Raw genomic sequence first — 19804 nt, 5'->3', positions numbered from 1 at the left:
AGGGAAGAGTATATTTCTTGTTCAGGGAAATCACAGGGAATAATTAGTATAGGCAGTTCATTAATGTGTCCTTTTCAGTAGTGGTGGTGGAAAGAGAGAGGGAGTGGAGGTTGTACAGGAAAGGCAGTATGGCATGAAGATGACCAGAGAAAAATAAGTTTCCTGATTCTGGGTCAAGCGAGATAGAATGAATTCACACCGAATATTAGTGCTTGGGAGCAATCTTTCAGCATTGTTCCATGGATCTTCTTTTCCATTTCTTTACTTGTTCCAAATAATTGGAATCATATAGCTTAAGTAAAATCTGAGATCTAAAGGTGCTATTCTCCCTTCATTCTTAACTTTTTTTCTTTGAGATTCTAGACTCTTTATTCCTCCAAATGAATTCTGTTGTTTCTTCTAGCTCTATAAAGTTTCCCAAAGTGGAAGCATTCTTAATAACCTAATGGCAAGGTGGGATTCTAGCCTGGAGCATGATCTATTCCAGCGTGGAACAGGAATTGGAAGAAGGCTTACAAAGAATTTATGCATGATGCTTGACACTGTAGATGAATGACAGGCAAACTAGATCCCAGTGCTTAAATTAATCTGAGTCTTTACAACCTGATTTGTGGTTGATGGGCTAGCTGATTGAAAGTAACTGAAATGTGAGGACTGTGTGTAAGAGCATAATGTTTCTCCGTTCCATTTAGAATAATTTACAGCTCTGATTTCTGGAATTTGTCAAACCATTGCTTGAAAAAGTGGGCAAATTGGACCCCTGGTTAATAGTCGATAAAGTAGTAGTTGTTGCATGTATGTAAACATGAGTCTTTGGAGCACGCTCCTGGTATACCAATATTTCGGTGTAGAATTATGGAAAATAGGGTTAGGGTATACTGCATGAACACTGGATTGGGCCTGTCCCTCTAGAAATGCATAGAAGCAACAGTCCGAAAGAAGGACATGGAGAAAAATGTATCTGATAGTTGCAGGGGGAAATTTTTTTTTCATCTAATTGAAAACAAACTCAAGATATTTCATGATGAAATTCTCACATGACATAGGAAGAACAGTGTTATCACCTCTGCCTTCCTTGTGGTATGGATGAGAACCTGAGTTCTCTGTAAGTGCTGGCATGTCCTGTCAGTCTGGAAAGGCTTTGCGGATTAGTCCCAGTGATGGACAGTGCATCTGTCATCTGGGGATTGTGCTAACTAAGCTCAGATCCTTCAGCAGGTTAACCACAGGGTGACACTAGGCCTGGCACAGAGCCAAAATGAATGTTCCACATGTAGAATACCTTCTGCGTATGCCTTGTCTCCCGCCATCTTAGATGTAACTACCGAGCTGGTGCCATATGTAAATTCAGTCTTGGGTACCCAGACTGCTGCCCTGAATTCCCTCACGTACAGCTCCCTGGTGTTTGGAGACATTGATCCCAAACTGCCCTCCATCATCAGACACTAAAAGGTAGAGGCTCCACACATTTGGTGTCTGTGGGTAGGAATTTGTATCACCTGCTCCCTTAATCCCAGTGATGAAATGGGAACCTTCCTCAGCTACCTCTCCCCTACTCTCATCCCTATCCAGCTGAATCTTATCACTCCCTTTCATTCTCTGTCTTCCCTTTCTGTGCTTCCTTCTAGAACTTCTGTTTAATCATTAAATTTCATTCCCTTTTGGATCTCTCCTTTTCACATTCCTTTCATCTTCTTGCACTCAAGGGAACTCGGCAATCCCCACAAGGCTGTCTCTCCAGTGCTGGTTGCTCCTGTCATGTGTGAATGGCTCACAAGAAGTTGCTGCTCCCTACTGTCCCATTCAGACCTCCCTTCCACCATCATTTAGCAGCCTCTTTCAGGTTCATTCCGTTCATCTCTGTCACCCCTTTCAGATTCTCCTTTGTTGTTATCTCTTTCTCCTTTCTCAATTAGTTTACTGACTGACTCTCAATCTTTCCTTATAACTATCCCTTCCTACGTATGTGGGAACTTCAGTATACATGTTAATGGCCTCCCAGTTCATCAATCTCGATTTCCATGTCCTCCTCTTCTCAGCTGTCCCCCCAGAGATTGTCATACCCTCCTTCTCATCGCTGCCTGTAATTGCCACCTCTTGATCTTGTTGTTGTCATTTCAGTCATGTCTGACTCTTTGTGACCCCATTTGGGGTTTCCTTGGCAGAAATACAGGAGTGATTTGCCATTTCCTTCTCCTGTTAATTTGACAGATGAGGAAATTGAGGCAAATGACTTGCCCAGGGTCACACAGCTAGTAAATGTCTGAAGCTAGATTTGAACTCAGGAAGAGGAGTCTTCCTGATTCCAGCATGGCACCTAGCTGCCCTCCCCTTGATCTGGAACTCTGAAAGTCCCCTTTCTGATCAGTATTCTCTCCTTCCATGTCTTCTTTTCCTTCTGACCCAACTCTACATCCTCACCACAATCTCTGGTTTCTCTTATCACCCCTGCTTTGGTTCTGCCTTTTCTCTCTTCGCATTATTGAACCTATAATTGATCAGTTCAACTGTGCACTGTCCTACCTTTCCCTTCCTTGTCCCCTTGTTGTACTCTCCTTCATGCTTTGCCAGTCACCAACCCTCAATTATGCCACCCCTTCCCCCTCTTCTCTGCCCGTACTCCTGAGTTGCCAGGGATATTGAAGTAAATTTTTTTATTCTGCTTTCATTTTGACCCTTAATTTTTGCTGTACGGCAAAGCTTTTATTCACCCTGGATTGTCTGTCTGTCTGTCTGTCTCTGTCTCTGTCTCTCTCTCTCTCTCCCTCTCCCCCTCCCCCTCCCCTTCCCCCCCATTCCCCTCAGTGCTGTTGCAGACCTTCCCCTCCATTTAAAGACCCTCTGGCCCCTTCTGTTCCCTCTCAGCAGATGTCCATTCCTCTCTTCCAATAGGAAACTGTCCCCTGTTCTCTCTCCCTTACCTCCGTCCCCCACCCCATGTCGTAAAGCCACTCGAAATCTTCACCCACTCTCCCCTCATTCATATTTCCTTACCCAACCCTTCTTCTTTAGCTGGTCCTTCAATCCATCCTCTCCAGGAGCTTGCTCTGTTAATCTCCCCAATCTGTCTGTTGGCTATTTCTCTGCTGCCCATGAATATGCTCAGATGGACCTCTTCCTTTAAAGAAAAGCCCATAGTTGCTCCTGTTGTCGTTCTACACTTCTCTTTTTCACTGCCAACCTCCAGAGAAAACCTCCGTGCTCTCTCACTTCCCCCCCTTTTCTCCGACCCTTGATCTTTGGCTTCTAATTCTACCACTCAGTTGAAACTGTTTTAAGTGTGAAATTCAGTGGCCTTTTCCCAGTCTTCATCCTACCTGACATCTACATAGCATTTGGCAACGTCGAACACCCTTTCCCGGATACTAGCACTCCTCTGGACTTTTGTGATGCTGTTCCCTTGTTTTTCCTCTTACCTGTCTGACTGCTCCTTCTTGGCCTTCTCTGCTGGATCATTCTTAATATCACATCCCCTAGCTGTGAGTATCCCCTAAGACTCTGTCCTGATTCCTCTTCTTTTCTCTCTGTATTCTCACTTGATCAAGATCTTATTAGCTCCTACAAATCTAATTGCCATTTCTTTGCAGATGACTCTCAGATCTATATATCTATCCCTAATCTCTCTGCTGAGATCCAGTCTCATCTTATCAATTACATAGTGGAGTTCCAGTTTGGTCTTCTGTAAGCATCGCAAACTTTACAAAAGAGATTTGGGGGAACCATGTTTGTTGTCTTCAAGTATTTGCAGGATTTCTGTTTGTCCCCAAAGGATAGAGCCAAGGGCAGTGACAGAACAAAACTAACCAATCCCCTCTCTACGTGGTAGCTCTGTGCCTTCTATAGGCTTAACACACCCAGTCCATTCAACAGATCCTCATGTGATACGGGCATGTCACAATCTGTAGCCATGAGAGGAGTGCCCAAGCCCTTGAAGTGCCTGGGTCCTCTGTATTGTTGGGTACTTTCTAGATTTGTTATTGCCATTCTTTTTTTTTTTTTTTTTAATAGTACTACCAGGATAAGTGTCGTGTGACGACAGTTAGCGCCCAAGTTCTTAGTGTTGTGGCATGCATTTTATTGCAAGAACTTCATGCTCTATCACTTCTTTACATCTGAACAGGACACAATCCTTGCAGAATTGCTTCAGATACATAAAGAACATATTGTAGGATATCATGAACATGATTCTCTTTTGGACCATAAAGAGGAAGAAGAGTTGACTGAGGAGGAAAGGAAAGCGGCTTGGGCCGAATATGAAGCTGAAAAGAAGGTAAGGCTGCCCCCTTTCCCAGTAGCAAATGGGGTCCTCATTTAGAATCTGACCATTTGGAGCAAGGGCCCAGTGAGGGGTATTCCTTGGAGAAGAAATAGAAGTTGATAGGATCTACAATTAGGGCAGCTAGGTGGCGCTGCAGTGGATAGAGTTCCAGGCCTGGAGTCAGGAAGACTCATCTTTGTGAGTTCAAGTCGGGCCTCAGACACTTCCTAGCTGTGTGACCCTGGGCGAGTCACTTCACCCTGTTTGCCTCAGTTTCCTCATCTGTCAAATGAGCTGGAGCAGGAAATGGCAAGCCACTCCAGTACCTCTGCCAAGAAAACCCCAAACGGAGTCACAGAAAGTCAGACACAACTGAAACGATTGAACCACAGTATCTAAAATTGGAAAGGATCTTCCAGGCTATGTGGCATAGTGGGGAGTTCCTGCTAGATTGGGAAACAGGACACCTGGGTTTGAATCCCAACTCTTTTACTTACTAAGTATTAAGTAGATACTAAGTAATTATAATATAATAAATTATAATATAATTAAGAACTAAGCAAGTAATAACTAAGCAAGTAAGTATTAAGTATGCTATTGGACAAGTCACTAATTGCCTCCCCCTCCTCAATTCCTCTCTTTAGAATTATGGGGATTGAACCTCTTCAACCCCTTACAGCTGTAAATCTATGATCCTATAAACTGAGGCCCATAGAGGTGAAATTACTTAGCCAAAGTCAACCAAGTTAATAACAGAGTTGAGAAGCACCGTGGTGCAGTGGAAAGAGCACTGGTTCTGGAGTCAGGAGCTGGGTTCCAATCTTGCTGGTCACGTACAATTTGTGTGGCCTTGGACAAGTCACTTCACCTCTGTGTGCCTGTTTCCTTATCTGTAAAATAAGGGAGTTGGACTCAGTTACTCTAAGGTGCCTTCTGGCTCTCAATCTATGATGCTCCATTTTGAATTCCAAATCTTATGCTCTTTCCACTACCTGCCTCTTTCCGCTTTCCACTATCCTGCCTTTCCCAAATGCCATGGAAAAGTATCAGGGTCTCATGGGGGCCTAATAGAAATTAAGCAGGGCCCAAAGGAATCCATGAAGGGGAGGGGTGGGTGGGCAGGTGGGGGAGGGGTGGGTGGGGGTTGGGGACAACTGATCAGCATTGAATCCTCTCAAGTTTATGTGTTCCCAGTTCATAGACTTAAAGACTGTTAGAACTTAGAAGGACTTTAGAGATCATCAAATCCAACCCCCCCTCACCTCACAGATGAGGAGACTGTATAGGGTAAAAACCTGGTTATTCTCCATTCAATCCATGGTTTCCCATTGCTTGCTAACAGGAGAAGATTACTGCATTGAGGGGCATGGATGAACAGGTACCAGCTATATTTACTAATACCCCAACTCTAGTTACAGTAAGTCTAATTATTCAGGTCTTGGTCGATGTTCTGTTAGCCTATTTATTATGAAAACTAAGTTATTACAGAAAGTATATCAGGATATGGGTGCAGATTCTATTATTGGCTACTACTCAGTCTACAACAGTAACTTTTTTTTAAACAAAAAAAATTTAAAAAGTTAAATTTTTAAAAATCCATTTAAAGATGAATTTTAATAAAAATGTGTTTGTCCAGTCATGGGAAAAGTTGCCTTAATACTGCATCCTTTTTAAACTCTCCAAAATTTGTTGTGCCAAAACCTCTGTGACCTTCATGTGATGCTATAGTTGTCATCAGAATTCTCTGAAAAACCCAGTTCTGTGGGAATCTCAAAAAAAAAAAAAAAAAAAAAAAAGAGGGGCAAGTTTGCAGGTTAAAGCTTTCTATGTAATAAGATCTTGGTTTCGGCTGAAAAAGGACTTTTGTTTGTGTGTGGAAGAGTGTTAATAATTTGCTAGATCTGAGACAAGTAGATTCTTTTTCAAACACAATGGTGATGCAGAATTTAAAGGTTTTAAGTATGTGAAAAATGATTTTTGGGTTTTTTTTAGGGACTCACCATGCGCTTCAACGTGCCAACTGGGACCAGTTTACCTCCTGTCAATTTCAACTCTCAAACCCCATATATTCCTTTCAATTTGGGAGCCCTGTCAGCAATGAGTAATCAACAGCTTGAGGTAAGTTGTGGAGTAAGAAATATGGATATGTAAAGGCATCTTTTAAATGTCCTAGAGTTGAGTGCTTCTCAAAATGTTTCCTATGAATAGAATCATAGATTATAACGCAAAAAAGTTTTCTTCTGTTCTTAGACCATTCCAAATCTCTCTGCTGAGCTGCAGTCTTACATTTCCAACTGTCTTTCAGACACCTCAAACTGGATGTCCAGCAGGCATTTTAAACTCAACATGCCCAAAACAGAACTCATTATCTTTCCCTCAAAGCCCTACCACCTCCTACCTTCACTATTACCGTGAAGGGCAATACCATCCTCCCAGTCCCTCAGGCTCGAGACCAAGGAGTCATCCTGGATTTCTCAGTGTCTCTTACCCTCCTCCCCCATAGCCAAGCGGTTGCCAAGGCCTTTTGATTTCACCTTTGCAACATCTCTCAAATGAGGCCCCCTCTCCCCTCTGACACTGCCCCTGCTCTGGTGCAATTCCTCATCACCTCGTGCCTTGATTATTGCAATAGCTACTGGTGGCTCTGCCTGCCTCAAGTCCCTCCCCACTCTAGTTCATCCCCCATGCAGCCACCAAAGTTACCTTCCTAAAGTTCGGGTCTGACCATGTCACTCCCTTTCTCAATAAACTCCAGTGACTCCCTGTCACCTCCAGGAGAAAATACAAAATTCTCCTGCTTGGCATTCAAATCCCTTCCTAACCCAGCCCCTTCCTACCCTTCCAGTCTTCTTACACCTTACTCCCCAACATGTTCTCTTGAATCAGCTGACACTGGTCTCCTGGCTGTCCCCCATGCCTGGAATGCTCTCTCTCTCTCCTCCACTCTGACTACTGACCTTCCTGGCTTCCCAGATAAAATCCCACCTCCTACAGGAAGCCTTCCCCAAGCCCTCTTAATTCCAGTGTCTTCCCTCTGTTAATTATTTGCTATTTATCCTGTATATAGTTTGCTTTGTATATATTTGTATGTTGTCTCCCCCATTAGATTTATAAGGTCCTTGAGGGCAGAGACTGTCCTTTGTCTCTTTTGTGTATCCCCAATGCTTAGTACAGTAGCTGACATAGTAGGCGCTTAATAAATGTTTATTGAATGAACAAATGAATGAATGAACCAACCTAATATGTTAAAACCTGTTTATGAAACAGGAGTAACCTGACAGTAGCTAGATTTGTATTAGCCAGTAATTTCATTATAGCCCAGTAGGGCAACTTATTGGCTGGGGAAATAACACTTCAAACTGTGCTATTTATTATTATTTTGTAAACCAATATCGATTTGAGTTTTTCATTGCATATGGGTTGGAATTTATGAATGAGTTTATGTACTGATATAGGGCTGCTGCAAATATGTAATAGGGCTGTGATGTTATGGACCCTGAAGTGTTTTAAAGCTCTGGGATAGATTGTGAAGTAATGGTGCTAGAATTGAATCCTGAATTTGTCAGTAATGTAATAGCTTTACTTTCAAGGAAGGCATCCTGTTTTTGGTAGTGGGGAGAGGGGATTTGTTTGAAACCTAAGATTCCCATGGAATTTATTATCTTTCTACCAAATCCACTCCTTTAGGTTGGACCTTTTCTTACATATTATCAGCCATGAATTTGGCTAGGACATTCAGTTGTAAAACAACTTTACAAAATAAGCCTGGCAAATTGGGTAGTGGAAGCATCCCTAGTGTTTTTGACAACGTACTCTGGTGCTTTGCTCACTCATTTTTTTGTTTTAATAACTAACATACTGTTAGCTACTGCATACATATCGGTTGGATTTAACGTAACTGAATTCTTCTAGGACCTCATTAATCAAGGCAGAGAAAAAGTTGTAGAAGCGACAAACAGTGTGACAGCAGTGAGGATTCAGCCTCTAGAAGACATCATTTCAGCTGTAGTGAGTTACATAGACATTGTCTCTTATTCTTTCCTCCCCACCTTGAATAGATTTGTTTGCTTGAGGGCAAAGTAGGCAGTTCACCTAGAGCCTCTGAAAAATCATTTTGCTCCCCTTTTAAAAGTTTGTATAACAAAAACTATGATAAAGACCTCCTCTGGTGCACACACACATATTCTATATAGTAACAAGACACTTGAATCTTGGAGCCAGAAAGACCTGAGTTCCAATTCCACCCCAGATGCTCACTCACTAGCTGTGGGACCCTGGGCAAATGATTTCATCTTTAGTGACCGTTGGTTTTCTTATTTGTAAAATGAGACTTAACAGTGCCTGCAGCACCTCCTTTTCAAGGTTGTTTTGAGAGTCAAACGAGATAATAAATAGAAGCAGTTTCCAAAACCGAAAGGACTAGGTAAATATCAGCCATTGTTACATCTGGGACTGGCCTGGCTCTACCTTCACGGAGAGGCGGTCATTTTGATCTTCTTTCTATTGATTGAAGTCCATTAACTTATCAAAGACACCTGCTGAAGGGCCCACCTGCCTAGAATGACCTTAATCTGGTCCAGCTGGGGAGGGGGAGAAGCTCCACTAAAGGGTTTTTTGGATTGTTGTTTGACTAGTTTTACCCAAAATGTAACCTACAAACAAAGTTTGAAACATCTCCTAATTCAGTTCTTTGTTTCTTTACCTTTTCTGTCAGATATTATTCTTACTGTTCCATATTAGTAACAAGAACAGTACTGGTGCACCGAAGATTTCTTGGTAGTTAAAGAAAAAAACTTTGGTGTCAAAAAAGGAAATGAATGGCTCTGGGTCTATGAAAACTGTTACTGTTATAATTAACATTTGTATAGCACTTAAGGGTGTTGTAGTTTTTGTTTTTGTTGTTGGTGTTGTTTTTTTGTTTTGTTCTTTACAAAGTTCTTTAACTCCATAGCCCTGTAAAATAGTATTACAGATGGAGAAACTGAGACTCAGAGAGATGAAGGGACTTGCCCAGAGCCACACAGCTAATGTCTGAACTGGGATTTGAACCACGACATTAACCAGCCAGAGAAATGTATGCCTTATTTTCTCTCACTGGTGCTTTTGATACATCTGGGGTGATCAGCCTAATTGAAAGTCACTATTTAAGTGAATCAGTGCGCAGGTCTGGGGCACTCCATTTTTGAACAGTTGTGGACCCTGGGTCAGTGCTCCAAAGGAATAGCTTTTTAAGTCTCTTGTTTGCAGTCTTTGCAGTGTTAGAAGTTCTGCAGAGTGAATTGCTGTTGTCTAGGACTAAATCCAATCTTTTCCATTTAGTGGAAGGAAAACATGAATCTGACAGAAGCCCAAGTGCAAGCTTTGGCATTAAATAGACAAGCCAGCCAGGAGCTTGATGTGAAAAGGAGAGAAGCAATCTACAATGATGTATTGACAAAACAACAGATGGTAAGAGTTCCCTGAGTCTTTAAATTGTACTTTATTCTATTGAATTGAAACTGATGGATGTGAAAAAGTATATGCTGTGAAGATTGTCTGTCATTGGGTCTTCCTGGGAAAGAGCCCAGCCACAAGTTGAAAACCAGGTTGGTTCTCCTTGATAATACTTCATTTATGAAATTGTCTAGGCCACAATTTTCCTTTGGTTTTTCTGACTTACACCACGTTACCCCCCCCCCCCCCAAACATGCATCCTTGTCTATACATTCAGTTCCAAAGACTAGGAGGTGGGACCGCTGTCTTAAGATATCTTATCCTACCAGTCCAACTTTTAAAACTACCTTAGAATCATTTTTTATGCCAGTATAGTCTAGGGGAATCCTTTCTTGCTGGTCGGTCCTTACCAGGGCATCCCTTTGCCAGCCGTTGGCCTCTCCTAAACCAGTTTTGATTCTTGGCTCCAGGGAATTTAACTTGGGTAGCCCTGGGCGTCACTTGGAAAGCCCTGGGTTGCTGTGTGCTTTTAAGTTCTCTTGGGGAATTGGAGTCTTTGGGGTGCTAATTATCCCAACTGGAAGTGCTTTTTCTCTGTTGGTGTTTTTCTCTAGAAATACTTATTTGTTCATCAATATATGAGATTTTCAAAGAGATGACAAAGGAGACCTGCTCAAATAAAGAAGACCCGCTGTAACTAATACTTGGGAGTAATTTCCCCCGCTGTCGAGCTGGTCACTATAGCAACTAAACTAAATGCTGCTTTGCAATACAATGGTTGAGTCATTAAGAGAACTTAGTCCTAAATGGTGTTTCTGAGGTGGTTTTTCCTTTTGGGCTGGTCCTTGGGCCCCCCTGCCCCTGCTTCTGCCCCTCCCCCTCTCCCCCATGGCCCATGGCCCATGGCCCATGGCTTCCAGCCGGACTCTGGGTCTGAGATGGTTACAGCTCCAATTTGTGTCCGCAGTTAATCAGCTGCGTTCAGCGGATCCTGATGAACCGGAGGCTCCAGCAGCAGTACAATCAGCAACAGCAGCAACAGATGTCTTATCAACAAGCAGCCCTGAGTCACCACCTCATGATGCCAAAGCCTCCGAATTTAATCATGAATCCTTCCAACTACCAGCAGATTGATATGAGAGGAATGTATCAGTCAGTGGCTGGCGGCCTTCAGCCTCCGCCACTGCAGCGCGCGCCGCCTCCGATGAGAAGCAAAAATCCTGGACCTTCCCAAGGGAAATCAATGTGATTTTGCACGAAGAGCTAAAAGGATTGTTCAAATCAAAGAAAGAAAGATCTTTTATTTTTTTAGGAATCAATGGCTTAACAGAACTCAACTGTATAAATAGTTTGGTCCCCTTAAATTACATGTTCCATATTAGCTTTTCGATTTTCTTTAAATAGGATGGACCATTCTCCCTGACATTGGTCAGTAATGTTGCCTAGAATCTTCTTACATGTGTTGAGTACAGGAGAGATTTCAAATTGTTTTCAGTGAAAACAAGCCCTTCCATGACAGTAGCAGCTCCCCAGGTTTCCTCTCTAAACTCCTCTGCCTGCTTTTGGCGATCTTGCCATCATTGTCAGCTTAAGCAGCTTAGGAAAGAATACAAATTTCCAAGTGTATACACACACATATACATACATACATATACACACAGCTGAGTTCTTAATTAGAGTTGATTCCTCAAATTAGGGATTGCTTTTTGTACCTGATCGATTTCTTGATTAAAGTGACAGAAATGGTTTTAGAGTCCTTTTGACTGAAGTCTGAAACTGGGCTTGTGCTAAAGCCTGTATTGATTCAACAATTTAGAAGCTGAGGGTTCTCTTACAACACACAGGATTGAGTGCAATATCTTAAATCCCACTGCTCTGACCCTTTCGAGTCCTGCACTTCCAATTGTTCCAACAGCCTTAAGTACAGCTTCCGAAGAATTTGCTATTCTTCTCTAGTCTTTCTGCCATTTAAAATTTGCACTTATATGTGCTGGAATTCTTGATAAACTTCAGGGTTATGGGTTATCTTCCATATATTAATATTTTCTCTCTTCCTCTTTCCCCTTTCCCCTTTCCCTCCCCCCACTTCTTCCCCTTCCCAATTTATGTGTCTCCTCTTCCTTTATCTGTGGGTCCGTCTGTCTCTGTCCATCCCTCACTCCCCCTCTCCTCCCTCCCTTCTCTATTTCTTTTCTCTTTCTCTCTCCCCTTTGGCACTGACACAAAGCACACGCAGATCATGTATCTTCCACATATTAATAATTTTTCTTCCTCTCTCCCTCCCCTTTTCTCTCCTTCCCACTCTTTCTCCCTCACTTATCCATCTCCCTCTTCTCTTTCTTCTTTTCTCCCTCCCTTCCTCCTCCCCCCCTCCCCCCCTCTCCCCCTCTCCCCCTCTCTCCCTCTCTCCCCCCTTTGGCACTGACACAAAGCACACGATGATCATGCTTGGTGCCGGTGCTGGTGCTTCATCCTGTTGCTGGCAACGGGGTACAGGCCAAGAAAATCCAGCTCCAAGCATTTAAGGGTTAACCCAGTAATGGTGGTTGTTAGGTTCACACCCTGTTTTATAAACAACATCAAAATGGCAGAACTACTGCTGATGTTTAGTTCATAGGAGGAATGTGCTTAAACAATTTCCAGTGCTGTCAGTATTGTGAAATCATTCCTCTTCAAGATAAGAATCTCTGGCTTCCGTGTTCTTCTCTCCACGCCACCCCCAACCGTACTAACCCCCACTTAGGTTTTCCTAGGAAAACGAGTTGTTTTTTTTTTTAAAGGTGAATTTAGACCTTTGAGTTCCCACTTTTATGATTTTTACTAGGTTAATACCCCATCATATGGTTTTACTGAGAAACCAGTCTTTTAATTCTGTTCTTTTAATCAGTATTGTAAACCAACCATCTTTTTTTTGTGTAAAATTTTGTTGATGGAGTGTCTACAAAAAAAATAATTATTAGAATATAGAAGTAAACTCAACATGTTTGAGATGGTGGCATAACAGGTAATAAACTGCTAAAGAATTACAGAGGGAAAAAAAGCTTGACAGCATAGGCGCTAAGTTATTGGACTCCACATGAGTTGCCGACATTAGCTAAAACTGTTTGAGTTATTTTAATCATTCTTGAATGATTTAAGTTTTATGTTTGGAAAGAACTAGTATTTTAACATCTAAAATATTGTGAGTGACTTCATTTTTGTGAAGTTTTCAATTTTGGTTTGTGATATAAAATTTGTGAGGTCTGGTGGTGCAAAAGCAGCTAAAACGGATTTTTTTAAATAAAATTTCTTCTGTGGTGAAATGTCCCTGAACAAACTTTCATATATTGGGATGCTTTGGCCAGTTGTTCATCAGATTTAGTGAATTTGGGATGTTGGGGGAAGGAGAACCCAACATGCATTCGATTTGGAAGAAATGACAAATTGAAGTGTGTGAGACAAATATTTGAAGACAGTCTGTCCCATTGATGTGTTCTGAATACTGTAAATAAGATCTACCAGACCTGGGAATTTACATCAAGGTCTGATTTTTTGGCTCAGAGACTTAGATGTGGAAGTTTTAGGCAACATTTAAAAGAGATGTTTTTCACCATGGATGAAATTAGGTATTAAAAGAAGAATAACAGATAGGAGAAGGGATTTGGAAATAAAACTTGGACCACTTTACATGCAGTCTTCTCACTTGGCTTTTTAGCTGCATACTATGTGCTTTGAATATAACACCAAGCTTTAACAAATATTTAAAGACAAATACACCATTAAGATAATAAAACTCATTTTTGTATTTGTTTTAGATGTTTTAACTAGTTGCAATGGCTTAAAAATGACAATTAAAAATGTTGCTTGTAATACAGTTTTGCCTGCGAAATTCTCCACATTTTGTAACCTGTTTCTTCCTTTGGATGTAAAGCGTTTTTGCTTAGTATTGTGAGATTGTATATGTTTTGTCCCAGTTGTATAGTAATGTTTCAGTCCCATCAACCAGCTTTGGCTGCTGAAATCATACAGCTGTGAAGACTTGCCTTTGTTTCTGTTAGCCGGCTTTTCAGTTCTGTATTCGATATCTTAAGTACTGTAGAAAAGATATCCACCCTCTTCCTCGAAGGCTGTTTTGTAATATATATATAAGGACTGGAATTGTGTTTTTAAAGAAAAGCATTCAAGTATGACAATAGACTATCTTGTGTTTTCACCATTCAAAGTGCTGTTTAGTAGTTGGACTTTAAACTATTTAATATCATTTAATAAAGTGACCAAAATACATCATTCCCTGGACTTCATTTTCATTATTTTGAAGCCCCATGAACAGCATGGTCCATGGAAAATTGGCAGCCATTGACGTTCCCATGGAGCACTCAGTTTGTCGTTGTTGGGGAGGAGGGGTTATAGAGACAATATTAAAACATCTCTAATTTTAAGGAGAGTTTGCCTAAGGAAGCTCGCTCACACACACACACACACACACACACACATATATACACATACACATACACAGACATATACACATACACATACACACACATGTGCGTTGACACAGTTCAAATCCTAGGTCTGACACTAGCTGTGCCCTGAGCAAACCGTTTAACTCATATATGCCTCCCTAAGATTTACCTGCTAATCTTAGATGTTACAATCTGTGTTGGTGGATAGAGTTCCCACACTGGAAGGTCTCCATGCCACTAAAATTACAGCTTTTTCTAGAAGATGCATATCTCTGTGTACAGTATACCTAATTAGCCCCATGCATCTCCAGTGTCCTTCCCTCCATTAGATGGTGGTCTCTTGGGAGCAAGGACTTGATTTTTTTTTTTTTTGGCCTCCTTTGATATCTCCAGGGCTCAGCACAGTGCCTGGCACGTAGTAGGTGCTTAAATACTAGTTCACTACCTCTTACCTGGCAGCTGCACCATACACTGGAGTCACAGCCAAATACCCCATGCTTAGATTTTGGAGGGTTTATACATTGTTTAACCAACCAAAAGCCATGCCTACTGTCTTAGAAAATGATAGCTAAAATTTACATATTGCTTTAAGGTTTGCAAAGCACTTTGACACATCCCATATGAGTAGGGCTCCAAGGAAAATCTCCGTTCTTGCCCATGCCACTTATTTCTATCATTACAGAATCAGTTGATTGTCCTAGTATGCAGGTGCATGTGCCTATTCATACAAAGACACTGATTTATTTTTTTTTAACCACACCAAAACTAGGATCCAAGTTCCCTTCAGGAGTCAGCTTGGGGAAACTATGCTTATTCCACTTAGGGACTCACCAAAGAAAATTGGGCTCATCACTATAGCATAGAGGAAAGGGCACTAGATTGAAAGCCAGAAGGTCCGATGACTTCAACTCAACCAGGTGTCCATGATCAAGCCATTTGCCCTGTTTGAACTGCAGCCCCATGTATAAAGTAAGGAGAATATGAGAAAGAACCATGTATGCCAAGAGGCCTGAATAGAATGTGGGCTGCATAGATAGAGCTGCTTTGGGCTAATGAAGCCAGTGTCCTGCTTGGCCACACCTCCAGATCAGGCAATCGCGACTTCACTTGGTGGTTCGAATAATGACTCGTTTCCATAGAGTTGAAGTTTTTCTATAGAATTCAAGGCTTAAGTTTTGCAAAGTACTTAACTCATACAACCCTGTACACAGGCTGTACAGGCATTATGATCCTTATTTACAAATGAACTTTGAGAGGTTAAGGAGGTTAGGAACAGCTAGGCCCCATTCAGGTAGAGAGTATGGGCTTAGAGTTGGGAAGAATTGAGTTCAGCTGGCTTCAGACATCTTTGTGACCCTGAGCAAACCATGTAACCTTTCTCAGGTTCGGTTTCCTCATCTCTGAAATGGGGATAATATAGCACCTACCTCCCAGAGTCATTACGAAGAACAAATGAGATAGCATGAACAATGATGTTTGACAAACCTAAAAACACTCTATAGGATATGCTGGCTGCTGTTAGTAAATGGCTTGCCAATGTTCAAACAAGTAGGAAGTGGCCAAAGCAGAGTAAGAACACATCTCCCTGCTTCAGAGTCCAGTGCTCTGAATCCAGTTCCCTGGCCACCAGCTGCCTCTTAAATCCACTTTTCAAAGGATGAAGACCAAGAAGGAATTTGCAAGTCTTACTGAGTTGCCTAAGAAATTGAGAGATCAAGTGATTTGCCCAGGTTTACACATGTGGTCTGTCGCAGAGGGTGCCCTTGGACAGAGGTCTTCCCTGCTCCAAGGTAGGCTGTCAATCCACTACCTCCCCACTACTGCTCAGCTATACACCTCCAGAGTTTAGCACACACACATCCCATGCTTGGCACGGTGCCTAGCAAATCATAGGCAAATAAATCATTGTTACATGTATGTGTGTATGTGTGTGTGTGTGTGTGTGTACATCATTATGGGTAGTGGGGTGGGAAAACAGGATTTATTTAGGACTTGAAAAGTCCTGGAGACCACCTTTTGCTTTGGGGCAGGGTGAATATGAATTAACTCCCCATGGTAAATCACCCAGGTACCATTTGAGGAGGAGTCCAACTGTCTTACTGCCTGGCAACCACAGCCATTGGAGGGAGATTGCACATCTGCCTTGGAGTGTCTGTAGGGAGGGTGGGGAGGCGGAAGCCGTCGCGATTGGATTTGAATGGGAGCGTCCTTGTCTTGCGTGTGTTTTGAAACCCAGTCTCGGCCTATGGTGTACAGGGAGCCACGCTCTACCCCACCCACAGCTAGTCAGCCTGTGTTAGGATTGGAGGAACATGGAGAAAGATGGCTTAGCAGCCAGCTAGGTAAGAGGAGCTTTGTTCCAGGGCTATGGAGTAGGATTGTGAGCTGGGGACAAAGGGGCTGACAGAAAAGGAGGGCAGGTGGAAGAATAGGAAGAGAGAGACTAGAGTGGAATGGATTGATGGAAAAACTTAAAAGGTAAAATGAGTAATTTGATATGGAGGGTGAGGAGGGATTTTTGGCAGGGAGTGATGTGGTCAAAGCAGCAGGTAATTTGGATGGCTTAGAGAATACAGGATGGGAAAGGGTTGGAGACAGGAAGACTGCTAATGAGTACTTGTCTAGGTATTTGATCTGCAGGCCCCACATACAGTTTTAAGGATGGAAAAGGAAGACTTGTCGAACCTGTATGAAGAGGATAGTAACAGGCTATGCTAATGGACTGAGAGAAGACCCCAGTTTGTAGGCTCCTTCTGCCACTAATTGTTTGTTTGACCATGGGTAAGTCCCCCTCCGTGAGCCTCAGTTTCCTCCTCTGTAAAGTGAAGGAATTCAACAAAAACCAGCGTTCATAACCTTTTTTTATGCCATGGACCCCTTCTCAAAATAACATTTTAAATAAATGAAATCAAATCTATAGGATTGCAAAGGAAATCCATGGGATTAAATTTTTTTAAAAAGTCTCCCAGAGCCCAAGTTTAGAGCCCTTGAAGAAGAACTCTAAGGTCCTTTCTACTTCTTGGATTCTGTGAATCTCAAATATTCGATTTGATTTTTGTTTATAGGCCTGGAGAATATGAAACCTAAAGACAGAAAGGAGCAGATGGGAGTTTTGTTCAGGGCTGAGGCTTTTATTCATCCTAATTGAAACCTCACACACCCTCCCCACCACTGCCCCCCTTCCCATTCTTGCCCCATCTTGTATGATTATTCTAAGAATCACTTCCTGAGTATTTTTCCTTTCTCCATTTTTTGGTTGCTCCTAATTATACCCTTCCAGTTACTGACATTTGTAGAAAGTGAAATGACCCCAATGCAACTCAGCGGTACTTAATTCCTTTTCTCTTGCCAGGCCGACCCTTCAACATGGGCACCCCATTCCTGGTTCTTTTCCTAGAGACCCTTCCACTCACCATACTGTTATCTCTGCAGGTAATGCTATGTTTCAAAGCTTCCCTTTTCAGATGCAGTAATAACACTCAGCCTGTGGTATTTCCAAAGTGCTGTGTGGTTATTTCTGTATTACCCTATGCATAGCACAGTAAGGAGAAAAGCTGACATAATTGTATCCCCCATCCCCATTATAGCTACGGTGATGAGACCAATTCAATTCCATTTAACAAGCCATCTGTCAGATGCCAGGCCCTGTGCTAGGTTTTGGAGATACTAAGGCAAACAGGAAGTTCCTGACCTCAAGGAACTTTTAATCTGCATGTATACAGAAAAGCAAATGCAAGATACGTATGCAGCAAGTAACTTGTAAGGGGAGAAGGCATTAACAGGAGGTGGTTCGAATCAGCTAAACCAGGAGGCAAGAAATCTGTATTCTCATGCTTCCCCCATACCCCTCCCACCAAGAACCACTGAGGCTTTCCTGAGCCTATAAAATGACAACCCAATGTCCCTAAAGGCCTAAACTTCATGATTGTGCTATGAGCCAAGCACGAGGCTAACCCCAAAAGTAATCTAATTATCGCCAGTTTGACACTTTGAGGATGGAAGAAATCCCCAACTTGGAACCAGGTAGTGTGGCCTGATGGAGGACAGAACACCATTCTTGGAGGACCAGAGACATGGGTTCAAGTTGTGTGACCTTGGACAACTTTCCCTCCCACAGAGCTCCTCTGTAAAAGTGGGATTCAGGGACTCTGGCCTTGGGCCCTGGTGAGGGAAAAGCTTGGGAAGAAGTGGAAGCCATTCTTAGCCACTTTTCCTCTACATGCCACCAAGCTGTGTCTTTGGTCTTCCTCCGTTGCTTCCCCTATTGAGAGCTCTGGGAGGTTGTTTAATAACAAAGCGGATGAACCAGGTTGTAATTGGCTCTAATGAACACTTCCACTAGGTGTAGCCTCCTTTATCTTTTGCCCAGAGGCACTCCCAAAGCTGTGTTCCTTCCTGCCCTTGGAACTCCGGGAAGAAAATAAGTTTCAGGATCTGATCCGCATTTGCAAGTCACTCAAGCGTGAGTGCATAACAAAACTTCCTTGCAAAGGAAACTGACTTCCTTAGGCTTCAATCTTCAGTTTTGTAGAAGATCTCATATCCCCGACCTTATTCTGCTGTCTCCTATCCCAGCCCCTCCACCCCTTGGTAGGTGGGCTTCTGATTACCTAGCCCGGGCCACACTAGGCCAGCCTTCACCCCACAGGCAGGTGAAGAAACCCTAATTAGATCCTCTCCTACTGTCATCAGCGACCTTTCTTTCCAGACACTTTTCAGACCCCTAGGGGACACAGTGGATAGAGCTCTGGCCTTGGAGTCAGGAGGACCTGAGTTCAAATCCGGCCTCAGACACAATACTTACTAGCTGTGTGACCTTGGGCAAGTCACTTAACCCCATCACCTCAGCAAAAAAAAAAAAAAAAAAAAGAAAAGAAAAGGTTTTATTTGCCCAAGGGCAAAGAGGAGGGGACTGAGGGCTAATGGTTTGGCCCTGTCTGGCCTAGGTTTTACCCTGGTTTTACCCTGCTGTGCATGCTACAGCTTCTTGGAGCCACAAGTGAGAGCTGGGGGACAGATGGACACCAAAGGTGGATGAGCAGTGAGCCCTCACACCAGAGGGGCTAGTCCTCCCTGAACACCCCATTTACTCACAGGTGTTAAACGGGTTGGTGAGTTAGGAGGATGTCTACCCCCAAGCATATGTAGACTTCCCCAGGCCTAGGAAGCAGCCAAAGCAGGTGCCGTGGCACTCTTAGCCCTTGGTCAGACATCAAAGATGCCAAGGTCATCCACTACATCCTGGGCCACCGCTAGTTGTCTTAACTTTTGTCCTGCCACTGGACTCTGATGACTCAGGAAGAGAGAGTAAGGCTGGTGACTTTCCACACAGGGAGTTGCCCCCCTCCCCCAGATCCTTTAGTGTTCTCATTGGGAATTGGTTTTGAGGTATTTCTATGATGGCATTGAAAAGAATCCTAGTAATAGGGTCCAACCACTGGACCTTATACTGAGTGAGGAACCTTTGATTATGAACCAGGCCTTCAAACTCATCCAGTGGGCCAAGGACCAAGAGGTGATGACCCCATTGATTGTGTCTGTCTTTGCTAAAACAAACAAATGAACAAACAAACAAAAAGGCATCCGAATATTAAAGCTTCAGCAGCTACCTATTCAATGAGATCCCACACTGAAGGGCTGGGTTATTTTATGTCTCTCCATGGGTGTGTCT

General features: G+C 42.7%; 1 protein-coding gene across 8 annotated transcripts in view; it reads left to right on the top strand.

Annotated features, from left to right (window-relative positions):
* ATRX (ATRX chromatin remodeler) overlaps positions 1 to 12021 on the top strand; it is a 207641-nt gene extending 195620 nt beyond the window's left edge. For 6 of the 8 annotated variants that reach the window (XM_027840148.1, XM_027840178.1, XM_027840158.1 and 3 more), the window contains 6 exons: positions 4121 to 4270; positions 5601 to 5636; positions 6251 to 6376; positions 8171 to 8266; positions 9578 to 9706; positions 10659 to 12021. In XM_027840148.1, the coding sequence (XP_027695949.1) occupies positions 4121 to 4270; positions 5601 to 5636; positions 6251 to 6376; positions 8171 to 8266; positions 9578 to 9706; positions 10659 to 10940 (819 nt within the window). In that variant the 3' untranslated portion in view covers positions 10941 to 12021. The remainder of the gene's footprint in view (positions 1 to 4120; positions 4271 to 5600; positions 5637 to 6250; positions 6377 to 8170; positions 8267 to 9577; positions 9707 to 10658) is intronic. The other 2 variants (XM_027840188.1, XM_027840166.1) reach the window with 1 other exon arrangement.
* Positions 12022 to 19804: the final 7783 nt, after the last annotated feature.

The sequence above is a fragment of the Vombatus ursinus genome, unplaced genomic scaffold, assembly GCF_900497805.2.
Source record: "Vombatus ursinus unplaced genomic scaffold, bare-nosed wombat genome assembly UNPS02004691.1, whole genome shotgun sequence".
Lineage (NCBI taxonomy): Eukaryota > Metazoa > Chordata > Mammalia > Diprotodontia > Vombatidae > Vombatus > Vombatus ursinus.
Note: the sequence above shows the minus strand (reverse complement) of the source record. Positions and strands in the feature narration are given on the sequence as shown.